Here is a 13,888-nt window from a genome sequence, read left to right on the forward strand (position 1 = left end):
GTTAATAATACACAACCAATCAGGACAAGGGGTCTGGCTTCAGAAGAGTAAGACATCAACACCCTAATAATTCAACAATGTTAATAATACACACCCAATCAGGACAAGGGATCTGGCTTCAGCAGAGTAAGACATCAACACCCCAATAATGCAACAATGTTAATAATACACAAGCAATCAGGACAAGGAGTCTGGCTTCAAAAGAGTAAGACATCAACACCCCAATAATGCAACAATGTTAATAATACACAACCAATCAGGACAAGGGGTCTGTCTTCAGCAGAGTAAGACATCAACACCCTAATAATTCAACAATGTTAATAATACACACCCAATCAGGAGGCGGTATTCTGAAGAGTAACATGTCAACACCATAACACAATGAGGTTTAAACTAAATCATCCATGGATGCACTCCACCCTGCTTTCTCCCAAACGGGCAACGCTTTTGAATGCTGTTGGCCATGTTGGGCTCTATGCTCAGTATTCTAATGCGACCTGTCCAAACGGACTGGAACATGGCAGAGAATGCTGTAACCTATAGCTATGATCCTGCAGGACTATCACTCACGATATGGGACCAAAGAGTCTCTTTGCTCAAGATAAAGATTGCCAGGGAAGCTGGTTGTCCAGTTTCTCAGAAGGTCCTGTGTTGCTGCAATCATTAGGTCTCCAATCTATTTTTTCAATGAGACTTTTTGTGCCCTGGTTCACTCTAAAACCTCAGGCTCTAAAATCTGAGATTGCTAATTTTGTGATCTCACTTGGACATTTTTTTTTCATAGATTTCCATTGGTTTGGTTTCCTTTAACACAGAACACGTCTCTGTTAAATTAATTGCCCAAACTGAAAACCGTCCCTTATTCACACTCATCGTAGTCAAGCTGTGATTTACCAAACTATTTCTGTCTCAGGCATTAACGATTAGCAGACTGTATTCACACTGCACACAACAGGGGCACCCTTAATACAGGGTTTGTGATTTTCGCTTTCTTTCTTCATATGCAAATTGTGTAGTTCAGATGTTATCAAAATTGTCTTTTACTTAGTGAATAATTCGATAAACAAAAATGTATAAATTAACCCATCTATTGGAATGATGTGCCTGTCTTTAGGATGGGAAGGTGTGAACACCCTAATTATACTATACTAATATTCCAGGTAAAAGTTTACCATTCAGCAGGATGACGGACTTGCCTTCCAGGGGAGTAAAACTGTCAACACAACAAATAATACGAGGAAAAACAACAGCATTCAATAACACAAGGGTACGGTCTGGAGGAGAATGTTAACAGCCTAATAGGGTAGCAGGTTTATACACTGCATCAAGGACTAAATACCCCAATAGAACATGGGGTCCTAATGAGAACAATGGGTGGAAATGCCTTAAAGCACAAACAGTGATAAGATGAGGGGCCTGTCCTAATTGAAGATCTGTGTCAATGCTCCCCCCAAACAGAAAAAAACAAAAAAAAAACTCATATTTCAACATGGGGAAATTATTTGTTATCTATCTGCTGAAATGTAACGGGGAAGAAAAAGACCCTTTTAGAAATGTCATAATATGCAGAGGGAGAAATTAAGGACAAAATAAACAAACTGGAAAGATTCTCTAAGTCAGCTATGCTTTCCATTCAGCTACTCTGGCCTTGAATTCGAAATTCACTTTGAATTCACATTTTACTCTCCAAATTGTAAAAAACTGAAATGACAACAAATGGGGCTAAAACAGTCAATCTGTGACCACAGCCGAGCAGGATAATGTTTCCAGATCAGCTTTCTGAAACCTAAATTTTGACAGATTTAAATTCTCTATAATACAGTGTTCGGTAAATACGCAAGTGAAAAGGTGAACTAAACAGAGTGTGGGAAAGAGATACTGCATGTGTCAGAATGAAGAAGTGAGAAAATAAATGATAGAAAAGTATTTATAAAAATAGAACACAAGTGCATCGAACATCCAATTAATACCCCCACCCCCTTGACAAGCGGGCTACATTGCTAGTATACAGAGAGCGGCAAGCTTTATCAAATTTCCATTATCCCAGATTAGACACTATCAGCCAATTACAATTTGCATACATTGTATGCCTCTTAGGGAGATGAAAGGGAGATTTAACCTTGTCGGAATGTGAACCTTGGAACTTGAGGTCAACTTTCAACAATAATCACCAAGGCGCGCCCGTTCGGGACCAACACCACCGCTAAGCACTGCTACATCAACAGAATGACAAGTCTTTTACTTCGATTACATATACCCACCAACAAACACACAGCACTGCATCACATCCACAAACATGGCTGTACGATATTTTATTGTTATTTTCTTTCAGACTACGCCAATAAAAACTGCGTTATAAATTACATTTACTCTGAACCCTGCTGCCCTACATCTTTTAAGCACTCGATGCACCGCATTATGCATTTTTGCTTGTCTTCTAATTAAAGAAATGGAAATTCATGGGTCCTAAAGAAGTCCTGTCCTTTCCTCCGCACCCCAAGCTAGATCAGTTATTGGGTAATTCTGTATAGACTCTATGCAGTTATTATCAGTATGTGGTCATGGCATCATGCAGACATTGGAGTCATGACTGAATTAACCTGCAAATCTGATGCTTTGGTGGAGAAAGCGGGCAGCCGACACACCAACGTAGGGGACCAGAAATGAGACTTTGTTTTTTTCTCTTCTTCTGGATATAGCCATCCAGGCTGGTTCTCTTCTCCTATCAAATGGAGAGAGAGGAGACTTTACATTGACAGCAATTATCCAATAATACATTTTAGATTTTAGTGAAGTCATTCTGCTGAGCAAAACTAAATTAATATTAGCATTGTTATGTCATAAAACTGCAATTGATAAGTGAGTTAAGACATAAAATCCTCTTCCCAAACTTAGAAGCAAAAAAACATTGCCTACAGATCTCCTTCATGCCAAGCAATCCCTAATCCCATTATTATCAATGCCCCTAGAAACACATAAAAAATCCAATGTCTGGTCTTCAGAGAATAGCTATTATGAATAAAGTGTTACGTGAAGGATCATAGTCACTGTAGCCTGTCAGGAGGAGTACCGTGGAACATTTTCATGGTAAAAGGAACTTTTACCTGGGTTACCAGAGGCTCCATGTGCCTCTCAGTGCTTGTGATGCACTTTTAAATTCTGCAGAGCTGCATAAGCCAATCATCATTCCTTGGCTGAGAGTGTGAGATAACTGCTGTTCAGTGTTGGCTAAGGAAGCCGCCAGATGTGGGGTTACACCTCCAGCAGTTATGGGGTTAAACTTTGTACGTGCAGCGTGTTATAGCGAAACGCTGCACGTACAGACTCCAGGCACCATGGCCACAAGTGGTCTCCTAGTGCTTGAAATAATCCCTTAACATCAGGGCAATTTGATAGAGACCTTACCCATATTGTTACAATTAGTTTGTCATTAAATGTAATAAATAAATAAAATATAATTCTGCAATGTATCAATTCCAGCTCTCAGAGAAGAAAACAAAACTGATCAATATATTACGCTTACTATTACAAAATCAACAAAAAACTGACTAAGCTAGGAGTGATGCCCAACAATACAATACAATAGTATAAACCACCATTTACTGAAGATTAAATCAGCTCTGAATGGGTAGTTTACAATGCCGAATTAATCAACATCACTTGATCCCACAGCTGACCTGACCAGCTGTACCCAATTCTACCCCAAGGTTAATTGACAAACGTCGCTTATCTGCAGATTTCACCACTGAATAAAACAATCAAAATCACTAGTTCAGTCCTAGCACAGACATTGCACTAAAGGAAGACAGACACGATGTTTCCGTTTCTCTTTGTATGTTTGTGTTCGGTCATTGCTGATTGACAAGTGCAAAGGGAGGAGCTTGTTACAATGGCAGACAGGGAGCCAAGATGGAGGTGTATCATTTTAGGAGTAGGTAAATACAGCTGTGTGGATTCTGACATTTAATTTTACTTTTCAGATCTCACATCACATCTCACATAACCAAAGGGGAAAAGTAAACATAATATTAAAAAAATGCATGGAAGTAAATGCTCTCTGATTCACAAAAATAGAAAGTCATTAAATTATACATAAACATGAAACTGTACGGTTTGTTATTACATTTACTTCATTTGTATGGTGTATTGCAAGAACAAAAAAAAAAAAGTTAAATAAAAACTTTACTACAAAAAATAAATACATATCATTTTGAATTGTTTGTTTCTTTATTCAGAGTTATGTGTAAATTGGTTTTCCAATCTGGATCAGAATCTCAGCTTTTAATTATTGTGTGATTTAACCAGTTAAACTCCAAATCAACATGTAGAACCAAGCCAAAATTATTTTTTAGAAACGTTAATATTTAAAGCAAAAAAAAGTGTTAAATGACTATTATAATAAAAAGGAGTTGGCTATATCTCTCTCTATATATATATATATATTTGAGAGAGAGAGAGAGAGAGAGAGAGAGAGGTGTGTATACAAGAGTTGGTTAAAAAAAAACACAAATGTTACATTCCAGAGGGGTAAAGAAATGCAGAGAAATTAGCTTTTGAGTTTTTGTTGTTTTGCCATTCTCACTTGAAAAATTCTGTTCAGATTCCCTCAAAAGAAAGCAAATAAATGTATGCTTTGTGTGTGGGTGGGGGGTACGATTAACCCCTTTTTAAAATTTTGGGGATGCAAAATGCAATGCCTGCTGAATGCGTCACAGCAGTCCTTAACGCACCGAGTTAGCAATCAAGCATAAAAAGCAATTTCTTCCCATTAGACTTGAATGGTCTTTTTAAACGAGTTATACGTCTCTTCCCTCTGGCTTGGCAGATAATTTTTTTGTTAAAAAATGTGAAAAAAAAAGCGTAAAGCAACAACTAAAAAAAAAAAATTGTTCCTAAGATGATTTGAAACAAAATTTCCTCCTGTTTAGTTTGCGGGCAGCGGCTGGCGAAACTGAAAAGAAGATAACGGTGATTCAGAATAGGGGCCTGAATCTTTTAAAAGCTCTGATGAGGCAGGGAACTGAAGAACACAGGGAAGCCCATTTAAAATCCTCACTTTTCTTCTCTGTAGACGTTTACTTATCCCCACTAGGCCGGCTCGTTCCTCACTGCGAAAACGCCTGCGCAGTTTTAAACCATTTCTGTCGGCATTATTTTTCGAGAGCGCCTCATTGTACACTTTGCATGAACAGCCTTCAAAAGAACCAGGCCACCTACCTGAGATTGCACAGGTTGTATAAAGTCAAAGAACAGCCACTTTCAGAAAAAATACCTCTTTGTGAATTGCTATTCAAAGCTATAATATCATGTATTAAAAGGTCTGCTAGGCAACAGTAGAAGCAGGCAGGATGGGAATATTAGATCGGGGACAGTGCAGAATTCCGTTACACTAGCTAGTTAGTGTAAGGCATGGCAGAATCACTCTGTGAATCTTTACTTACTAAGTGCAATCTTCGCTAAATGCATTCGGTTCACCCAGGAAATTTTGCTCAGTGGGTTTGGAGTGATGAAAAGTGCCATGAAGCTCAAGGGACGTCCAGACCTAAAATGGGTGTAAACTGTGAGATTTCAGCAGAATGGGTTCCTGTGGCATAATTTGAAGTTCTAACCAGTTATCACCAAAACGGGAGAAGGAGTCAGGTCTAAATTTTGTTATTCTGAGAGCAATAATCAGCAGACATTTGGCAGTGTAAAACACAAGAAATCTTTTTTTAAGGGACTCCAAAGGTTTGATGTGATCACTACCTATTTATTGTATATTTGTGAGCATTATTGAGATACTGTACTAAGTAAACAATAATGTAATCAAGCAATAACAATAAAAAGCTTACTCATTTGACTATCCCTCATTATGGCCACACTCTGATCAATGTGCACATAACACTGCGCGGCCTAGCAATGGCTAGTGTGAGCATGGTGCTGGGCAAACTACTATTTTTCTGTTGACAGTATTGCTTTATAATTGATTCATATAAAGAATATTTCACTGGCCACCTGAAGTCCACTAGTAGAATTATATTCACAAAACTTCTTCTTAGTTTCCCTTTTTCTGGACTTAGTTTTGCAATAAAGTTAAGTACATTTACTTGTCTTTCATATTATTTAGGGACCTATCTATGTATTTGATTTTGGTTATTTGGGGATTTGTATCTTGGGTTACCCCCACTATAAGTCTTCTAAACACACCATCGATCCCTAGAGGAAGAGTATTTATTTTTGGATTTATAATTATATTCAATGTCTTACCATTCGGCGTAGTCGAGGGAAACGGAATAGCTATTTATTTACAGTAGCGTTCAGCATTGTATTAAACATATGGGTTGAAAAGATGCTAAATTCTACCGGTGCTCTCATGAAGTCACCATGGGCCCGGGTCCCAGGACGAGACTCACTTGTCAGATTTCCGTGGGAGGTGAAGCTGAAGGCGCAGGTGACACTTATTTGCAGACTGGATTTCTTCCTCTTTAAGACGGATCAGTTTCTGCAGCCCGAGGCACCAGTCCTGCGCTACGGTCATATTGAGATTCTATGGATCAAGAAAGAGACACAATAAATGTAACCTAAACATTGCAATAATAAAGCTGTCAGCTATCAATCACTGCTCACTGTGGATAAAACATGTAATCAGAACAAGATGAGGAATCTAAACTTCAGCCAACATGAAACTGATTTGTTATAAAGCAGCAAGCCCAATGGAGCAGTGGGAGGGGATAAGGAGGAAGTGGGAAGGGTACAAGTTTCGCAATGGTTTGAAAAATAATAAAGTGTACAATTGTGGTTAAATATTTCCTTTGGAGTGTTACTTGATGTGTACAGTCAACAAATAAGGAACTGGTGATTTGGTAATAAATGTAAGAAACAACAAGCACCCAGGTAACGGAGTATAGTTCCCAATCAGGAGATGAGCATTTTGTAATCCGATAGAATCACATTACTTGCCTGATATGTTCCATGCAGGGTACTGATCAACTGTGTGATATGTTTCACCACTTCAAGGTCTTTCTTAACATCCTGCAGTTCCTGGTAGAGTCGAGGAGATCCCACCGAGCCTTTAGCTACAGGGAAACAAACAGTGTCATCATGGAGTCCACATAATAACCAGTTTGAGAGTTAGCAAGAAACGTGGGAGAAGACTTACTCTGGCTTGATGGAGACTGCTTCTTGCCATCAGCTTGTAACCCCATAGGGGCATCTTTATCAAAGACATGACCCTCTTGTCCAAACTCAGCCACTTGCAACTGGGATAATGGTATGTTCCACTTCAAAACATATCGAGGACCAAGAGGCACCAAATTTCCAATGTCCGGCTGCCCTCTAAGAGAAAGAATGGCATACTAGTATCACTTCACTGCAATAGGATTGTAGAAACCAATCTAACCACTGAACACCTCCATTTCATACAAGACAAGTCATACAGGAAAGCCTCTTTCCATGCGATCTACCAGTAGCTGCACAGTGGGGTGAAATGGTGAAATTTGCTGTCACAGCACAGACAATGAGAGACAGATGTTAATATATTGTTAAGTCTCATCTTCCAATACACAGAGGTCACTGACCACCTACTCTGCTTAACTTTGCTATTATTTCCCCCAATCATCCCTGGCAGATTCTTACTTGAAATTGATGTTGGCACAAACCAGTCCATCGTTCAGAAGAAAAAGCCGGCGTTCCTTGGACTTCAATAGCTGGCCTCGTTCTCCATACACCATCTCCGTAAACGTCTCACAGAGGAGGAGCTGGTGCTGCCCAGAGCTCAAACTCTACAGGTTAATAGGAAACAGAAGGAGGTAAGATAAAATACTAAATACATCTTAAGCCACATAGCAGATATGAACAGCTATGGCATCCCATGTTCTAAAACTACATTTCCCATAATGCTCTAAACTGACTGAGCGACATGGAAAATACACAGGGGTTTTTTGTTTTGTTTTTTTTTTACAAATGTGCATCAGTGAATTTTTAAATTCCCTGCCATAAAAGCAGTTTGTAAAAAAATGTCCCCAATCAGCTATGTGTTCAGTTCGGCTGTTTTATGGTTGCTTTTGGCTGTCTTTTATTTGAAATCTACTTTAAATTCACCTTGAATTCCCAGCTGATTCACACTTTAATGAATAACTCTGATAGTTTAAATCTAAGATTCCAAGGTTAGATATCACTTTCTGGATAAGGAAAAAAAAGCTAAACTATTGTGCTGCCACCTCCTGGCTATTGGCAGGCAGAGCGTGTCGTTTCAATGCATGCAGATGTTCACAGAACTTGTTAATCAAGCATTTTTTTTAGATGCTCTGATGGAAACGAATCCTCTCATTGTGCTGGTAACGCAATATCCCTTTATGTCTCTGAGAAAGTTTGGACAATTGTGTTCCCCCCCGTTTGTCGTTCTTGTTGTTTTTGTTCGTTTATATTATATTTTGTTGTAATTATTATTGAAAAAAGAATGTTTGGAAAAGCAGATTAAAATAATAATCTTGAATATATTGGTCTTTAAAAAAATGAATACTTTGTTTCAGATTCCTAGTGATGCTCCCAGGACAGGAATTAAACTGAAATATATTAATGCTATTCACTAAAAGGTGAATTAGCAGCAAATCAAAGTCCAGGCCACAATATCCAAACTGGAAAGGAATCTCAGCCTGGCTGTAAGTTCAGTGAATTTGGCAGAATACGTCAAATACAATTTGCATCCTGAACAGCTCATGTTATAGTGAAGTTCCCCAACATTGATTTCTTTTTTACTCATTGTATTAAGTATCTGCAAGTGATGAGAGAAAATCACTGAAAATACAGGGATAGAAAATAAATATAACCAACTCCTAGAGCAAGGGTGCCCAAAAGGTAGATCCCCAAATGTTGTAAAACTACAACTCCCACGATACTTTGCATGCATTTAGAATGACAATGCATAATGGAAGCTGTACTTTTAAAACCTCTGGGGATCGACCTTTTTGGCACCCCTGCTCTAGAAGTTAGTCCTAGAGAGACTCTAATCAAGTGGCTTAACTTGTTTTCCATGTTTTTCCCATATAGTCACACCTATTGGTAGCTAAAGACTAGAACAGTGGCAGGTATTTAGTCACTGAGCTGCGTCCTACATCCCACCTCTGAAGGGTGTGAATGCAAGGGAAGGCTCACTTGGTCAAGCAGCAAGGGAAGCGATGGCTGCAAATCTTTCCTCATCGCCTCTTAAGGACAGAGAGGTGCAAGAATAATGATTTAGGTTTATATTTACTGCCAGACCCTCTGTCTGCCATGAAATCCTATTAATAGTGACTTGGAAATTTAGCACATTTTCCTAACAGCGGAGGGATGAGGGGCAAGTATCAGACTGAGCCCGCTGGCGAATAACAGTGCAGGTCCTGCTAGTTTAGAGGAGTCTGTTCACGGATTGCACCTTCGCATTATAAAACGAGAAGATCGGCTACTGTATCAGCCGGCCAGCAGCTTGTTCTGGATCCATTGTAAGTTTAGACAATGGTCTTTGAGAAGCATTCGGTGAACTGGAGTGATAGGGTGGATGACTACCCAGGCAGACGGACTGGGCATGACGCCATGGGACTGCAAAACGTGGTTTAACACAATATGGCAAACAAAATGGCTGCCACATCTTACCTTGTGAAGAGGGTTGCGGTCGCTGATGCTCTTACACAGTTGCTGTATCTCAGCCATTTGGTCGGCCATGCGCTTTTGCTCATTTAGTTTCTCTGCCAGCGTTTCCAGTTCGGTCAGCGCCAGCTGCAGTGATAGGCGGTCAGGGTGCCCACGCGGCGTGTTCTTCAACATATCCTGCAAATCCAGAGACGGAGTGTTACTGGCAAAGGAGGGAGGTTAAGGAGGACGTAAAACAGTGCAGTTCAATGAGACTTTACCTGTAGCAGCAATATAAACTGTGGGAATCGCTGGATGGGTTTCACCATTAAACCATACAGAGTGACCCTATCCGGGCTGACAGCTTGTTTCTTCTGCAAAGGAAGCAAACTGATATAGAATGATGGCAAACATAGACCGATAGGGCAACAGATCTTTGTGTTGCCCTCTACAGGCAGTACTTATTCTTCATCCATGTTTCAACATATTTGGTTAAAAAAAAAAAATCCCCAAAATGTGTGCTCGCTTACAGTTAATTTTGTGAAATTGTAAGCACTGGCTGTGAATGTCTCATTTTGGCATTACCAAGTAGCTGGCTAAAATATAGCATTGGGCCTTTTTGTTACTGGCGGTGGGCTGCAGGCTGCAAGGAGGTGGGCATCTTTCCTAAATAGTCAGTAAAACCTGTATCAGTGACGCTGGACCCAGAGCCTGCAGACTCCAAGTATCCTATCTAGTCAGCTGAAATTGTTATGGTGCCTACGGTGCCCTTTTAAGTGGCTATGCCTGCTATGTAACATGACAGAACTGAGAACGGAAAAGAAAATTATGCATTTTAGGCTATAATGCAGTTTTTAGTTTTTTTTGGTTTTATTAATTATACGTTTTCAAAAAAAATAACACTGAATAAGTATCATGCAATAAACAAGAGATTAAACCCTTTATGAGGCTACTTGCCAATTCCGGAATTGTAGAGAATTGTTAAGAGATGCAAATTTATATATACAGAAACATCCAAACTGGGATTATTATAAATTGGCCACTTTGAACTAAATATGGAATTTCCGTGCTAAATCACCATTATTCCCAAAGTAATGTGTAATGTGTATTGTGCAAAAAACTAAACCATGACTATCATGTGTTAGATGGGTGAGCAATATGCAATACACAAATGATTTATTTGGAGCACGGTTTTCCAACATACTAGAACACAGTATGTGACAGCAATCATAATTACACAACTTAAACCTATCCACGTCACAAATGCAACAAAATCTCTCTCCATCCCATCGCTGCCACCAAGTTAGGATATGCAGGCGTCTTGGGACAAATGGGATAACTGGTCAAGAGACAAACATGAAAATTAAAATAGAACGGACAAAAAAAAAATCATTCCATTAACACACCTTTAGGAATTCCAGAAACGCTGGCTTTGTAAGGCATGCCTTCTTGATTAGCGTCATGGCGTTGGTGAAGTTATTAACATATTCACTATAAACGTCAAGCACCATGGACTTCGAAAACTGTGACAAATACCAAAAAGAGTTTAACAGGAATACATTGTGAAAAAAAAAAAAAAAAAGACACGGTCTGAAATGTCCATTTTCAGTTTTTAAAAAGCGGTTAAAAGTAGAGCGAATTTGGGGCAGAGTTCTAAAAGTGGAGCAGTCATCATGGAAACCAATCTTGACAAGTTTTTGCCAGACTCTTCAACCTTTTTGTTTACTTGTGGAGATTTGAGATTTTAAGAAGTCTGAATATAAATGTGTGTTTTTGTTTTTTAAAAGGATTACAGCTAATGGATTCTCCCCATTTTAGGTTATTTGGAGCCATGGAAACCACGGCAATCTTCCTCGTGATGCTCCACTTTTAGAACTCTGATTGACAACTGTAACAAATTCTTCTTCCATTGACACTTGTGAATTTCACTCCAAATATACTGTTAATAAAATAACTGATATAGCAGACCAGATCGTTAATCGTGTGAAGTCAACGCCACAGGCCATCTCCTATAGCAGGGTATGTATTTTAAACATAGCTCCAGCAAAGACACTGACAATAATACATGACAGAACTATTTCTATCACTCATGATATTGGGCAATTCTGGGGCAAAGACCTAAAAGGGGAATAATTAGCAGAGACTTTACATTGGTTTCCATGGTAACTACTCAACTGTTAAAAAATGAAAAATTGGGTACTTGAAAATTCTAAAATATTCTTGAAACCAGCTTTCCTGTGTATTGAGCCACTTTTGGCTAACATGACATTTTCTATACAGACTGTCAGAATAAAAGTGCAATAAAATGATGGAAGACACATCATTCACGTATATAATTTATGTTCACCTAAACCGATGCTATGTTTTATTATATTCCATTGTAGAGTCCTGCAAAATGTGTCTGCACTATACACATCATGGTAATCATCTTCGCAAGAATAGTGATTAAATACTAAACGAGGGACGTATTTTATACCGTGACATAGCTGTGGCCTTGGTGTATTTTTTCGGGAATATGTTGATGCATTTACAGGGGGCATCAAAATTCAGATTAGGGTTTGAGGAGTCAATAACTTTTATTAATGAACCAATTTCAATGATATTACATAGAATGAATGCTTAATGTATGGAGATTTGTTTGACTAGGTATGTAAGGTGACATCTTTTAAATGAGCTCTATTTGCCGCCTCGCAGTCGGACTCTTTCGATTGCATTGTTCATAACATGAACATGTTTGCATCTCGAATTGCTGCACGGATATTCTTTTTGAGCTACTTAAATATATGCAGTTTGTTCACTTACACCCGCTCCTTCAGACATCACTACCGGAAGTAATCGGGAGCTGAGAGTTCGGGAGAACGTGGCAGCCAATTAATCTGGGAATTTCATTAAATTATCCACTCACTCAGTTATATCAGGAGGTCCATTGTGGACCTGGCTGTATGGGCAGTAGCCCATCTTGTTGAAACCACATTTCAGGACAATTTTCTCTTTGCATCAAAATAATGGGCCTGCCATTTTGAAAATAAAACGCCACTAGTTTAACTAGTTGCTCCTTAATGAACTTACCAAAGTACCAGAGTATTGCAGTATGCAATGATACCCTTTTTATTGGACTAACATAATATTTCAAAGATAAGCTTTCAAGAGTTTTCCTCTCTTCCTCAGGTGTGTGTGTGTGTGTGTGTGTGTGTATTTATATATATATATATATACACACACACACACACACACAGTTCTCTTTTAGAGAGAAGATGGATTCTACGATTTCATCATAGAGTAGAGGGAGAATTTAGTTTCTCCTTTTCTTCTCTCATTATTTAGATTTTGCAGGAAATCAGCATGGGAGCCAATGGATGCAGACTTCATCTACTTCCTCTAACCTTAGAATGTTACTGCCCATTAGATTTAACAACTCATGTAACTCCCATCCAGTAGGTCAAGCAGGCCATTCTCTTTATATGTGTATATATACATAAGTGACATTAATCCAAATATTCAATCTACAATAAAATATATAAAGAAGAATTAAAGAAATTAGTTTGGTTCAATACTCGCACTCACAGAGGCTACAAACAGGTCCCCAACTTTTTCAGATGAATCCCACTCAGCCACGCGTGAGGCCAGGGCGATCTGGAACACGGAGTGACAGTGCAGAATCTCCTTCACTCGAGAGAAGACGACGTGACACTTCCTAGCACTAAGGAGTTTGGGCTCCATCTCCATGAGTGGCCCCCGGTAATCCTGAGATCAAGAGAGACCTAGAGGTTGGAACATTGTGCATTCTCCGCAACTTCGAGTTCCCTCAGTCAAGCTAGCCACACAGGACATGTTCAGCATCGCTACTCACACATGGGAACAAGGTTTACTGCATCGCATCAGGTAAGGGCACAGGGTGTGCTTCACAACTGTATGTACTAAGCTTTATCAAGTAAAAGCCCAGTGTTCTGGAACACGCCAGGTAAGAGCACAGCGCATGCCGTACCATGACAGGTAAAGACAGATACACATGCAGACACAACACATACAGAAAGAGCACATGCTAAGTCAGGCCAGCTGAGGGCACAGAGTGTACTGGAGTAGGGAATGCATAATCATATCAAAAGAGGTCACAGTGTGAATTCACCATCAGGTAGGTGTACAGTATATATGTAGACATGCCAGGTAAGTGTAAAGTATATATGTGGTCCTGCCAAGTAAGTGTAAAGTATATATGTAGTCCTGCCAAGTAAGTGTAAAGTATATATGTAGTCCTGCCAAGTAAGTGTAAAGTATATATGTGGTCCTGCCAAGTAAGTGTAAA

General features: G+C 39.2%; 1 protein-coding gene across 1 annotated transcript in view; it reads right to left on the bottom strand.

Annotated features, from left to right (window-relative positions):
- The window catches only part of ARHGEF10L (Rho guanine nucleotide exchange factor 10 like), a 106,798-nt gene that overhangs the window by 16,778 nt on the left and 76,132 nt on the right, over positions 1 to 13,888 (bottom strand). The window contains exons 11-20 of the mRNA XM_063436666.1: positions 13,150 to 13,329; positions 10,992 to 11,108; positions 9,867 to 9,959; positions 9,610 to 9,783; positions 7,615 to 7,760; positions 7,139 to 7,314; positions 6,940 to 7,055; positions 6,393 to 6,526; positions 5,442 to 5,542; positions 2,601 to 2,722 (exon numbers count right to left, since the gene is read on the bottom strand). Coding sequence (XP_063292736.1) covers positions 2,601 to 2,722; positions 5,442 to 5,542; positions 6,393 to 6,526; positions 6,940 to 7,055; positions 7,139 to 7,314; positions 7,615 to 7,760; positions 9,610 to 9,783; positions 9,867 to 9,959; positions 10,992 to 11,108; positions 13,150 to 13,329 — 1,359 coding nt within the window. The remainder of the gene's footprint in view (positions 1 to 2,600; positions 2,723 to 5,441; positions 5,543 to 6,392; positions 6,527 to 6,939; positions 7,056 to 7,138; positions 7,315 to 7,614; positions 7,761 to 9,609; positions 9,784 to 9,866; positions 9,960 to 10,991; positions 11,109 to 13,149; positions 13,330 to 13,888) is intronic.

This window comes from Pelobates fuscus, chromosome 11, assembly GCF_036172605.1.
Source record: "Pelobates fuscus isolate aPelFus1 chromosome 11, aPelFus1.pri, whole genome shotgun sequence".
Taxonomy (NCBI): domain Eukaryota; kingdom Metazoa; phylum Chordata; class Amphibia; order Anura; family Pelobatidae; genus Pelobates; species Pelobates fuscus.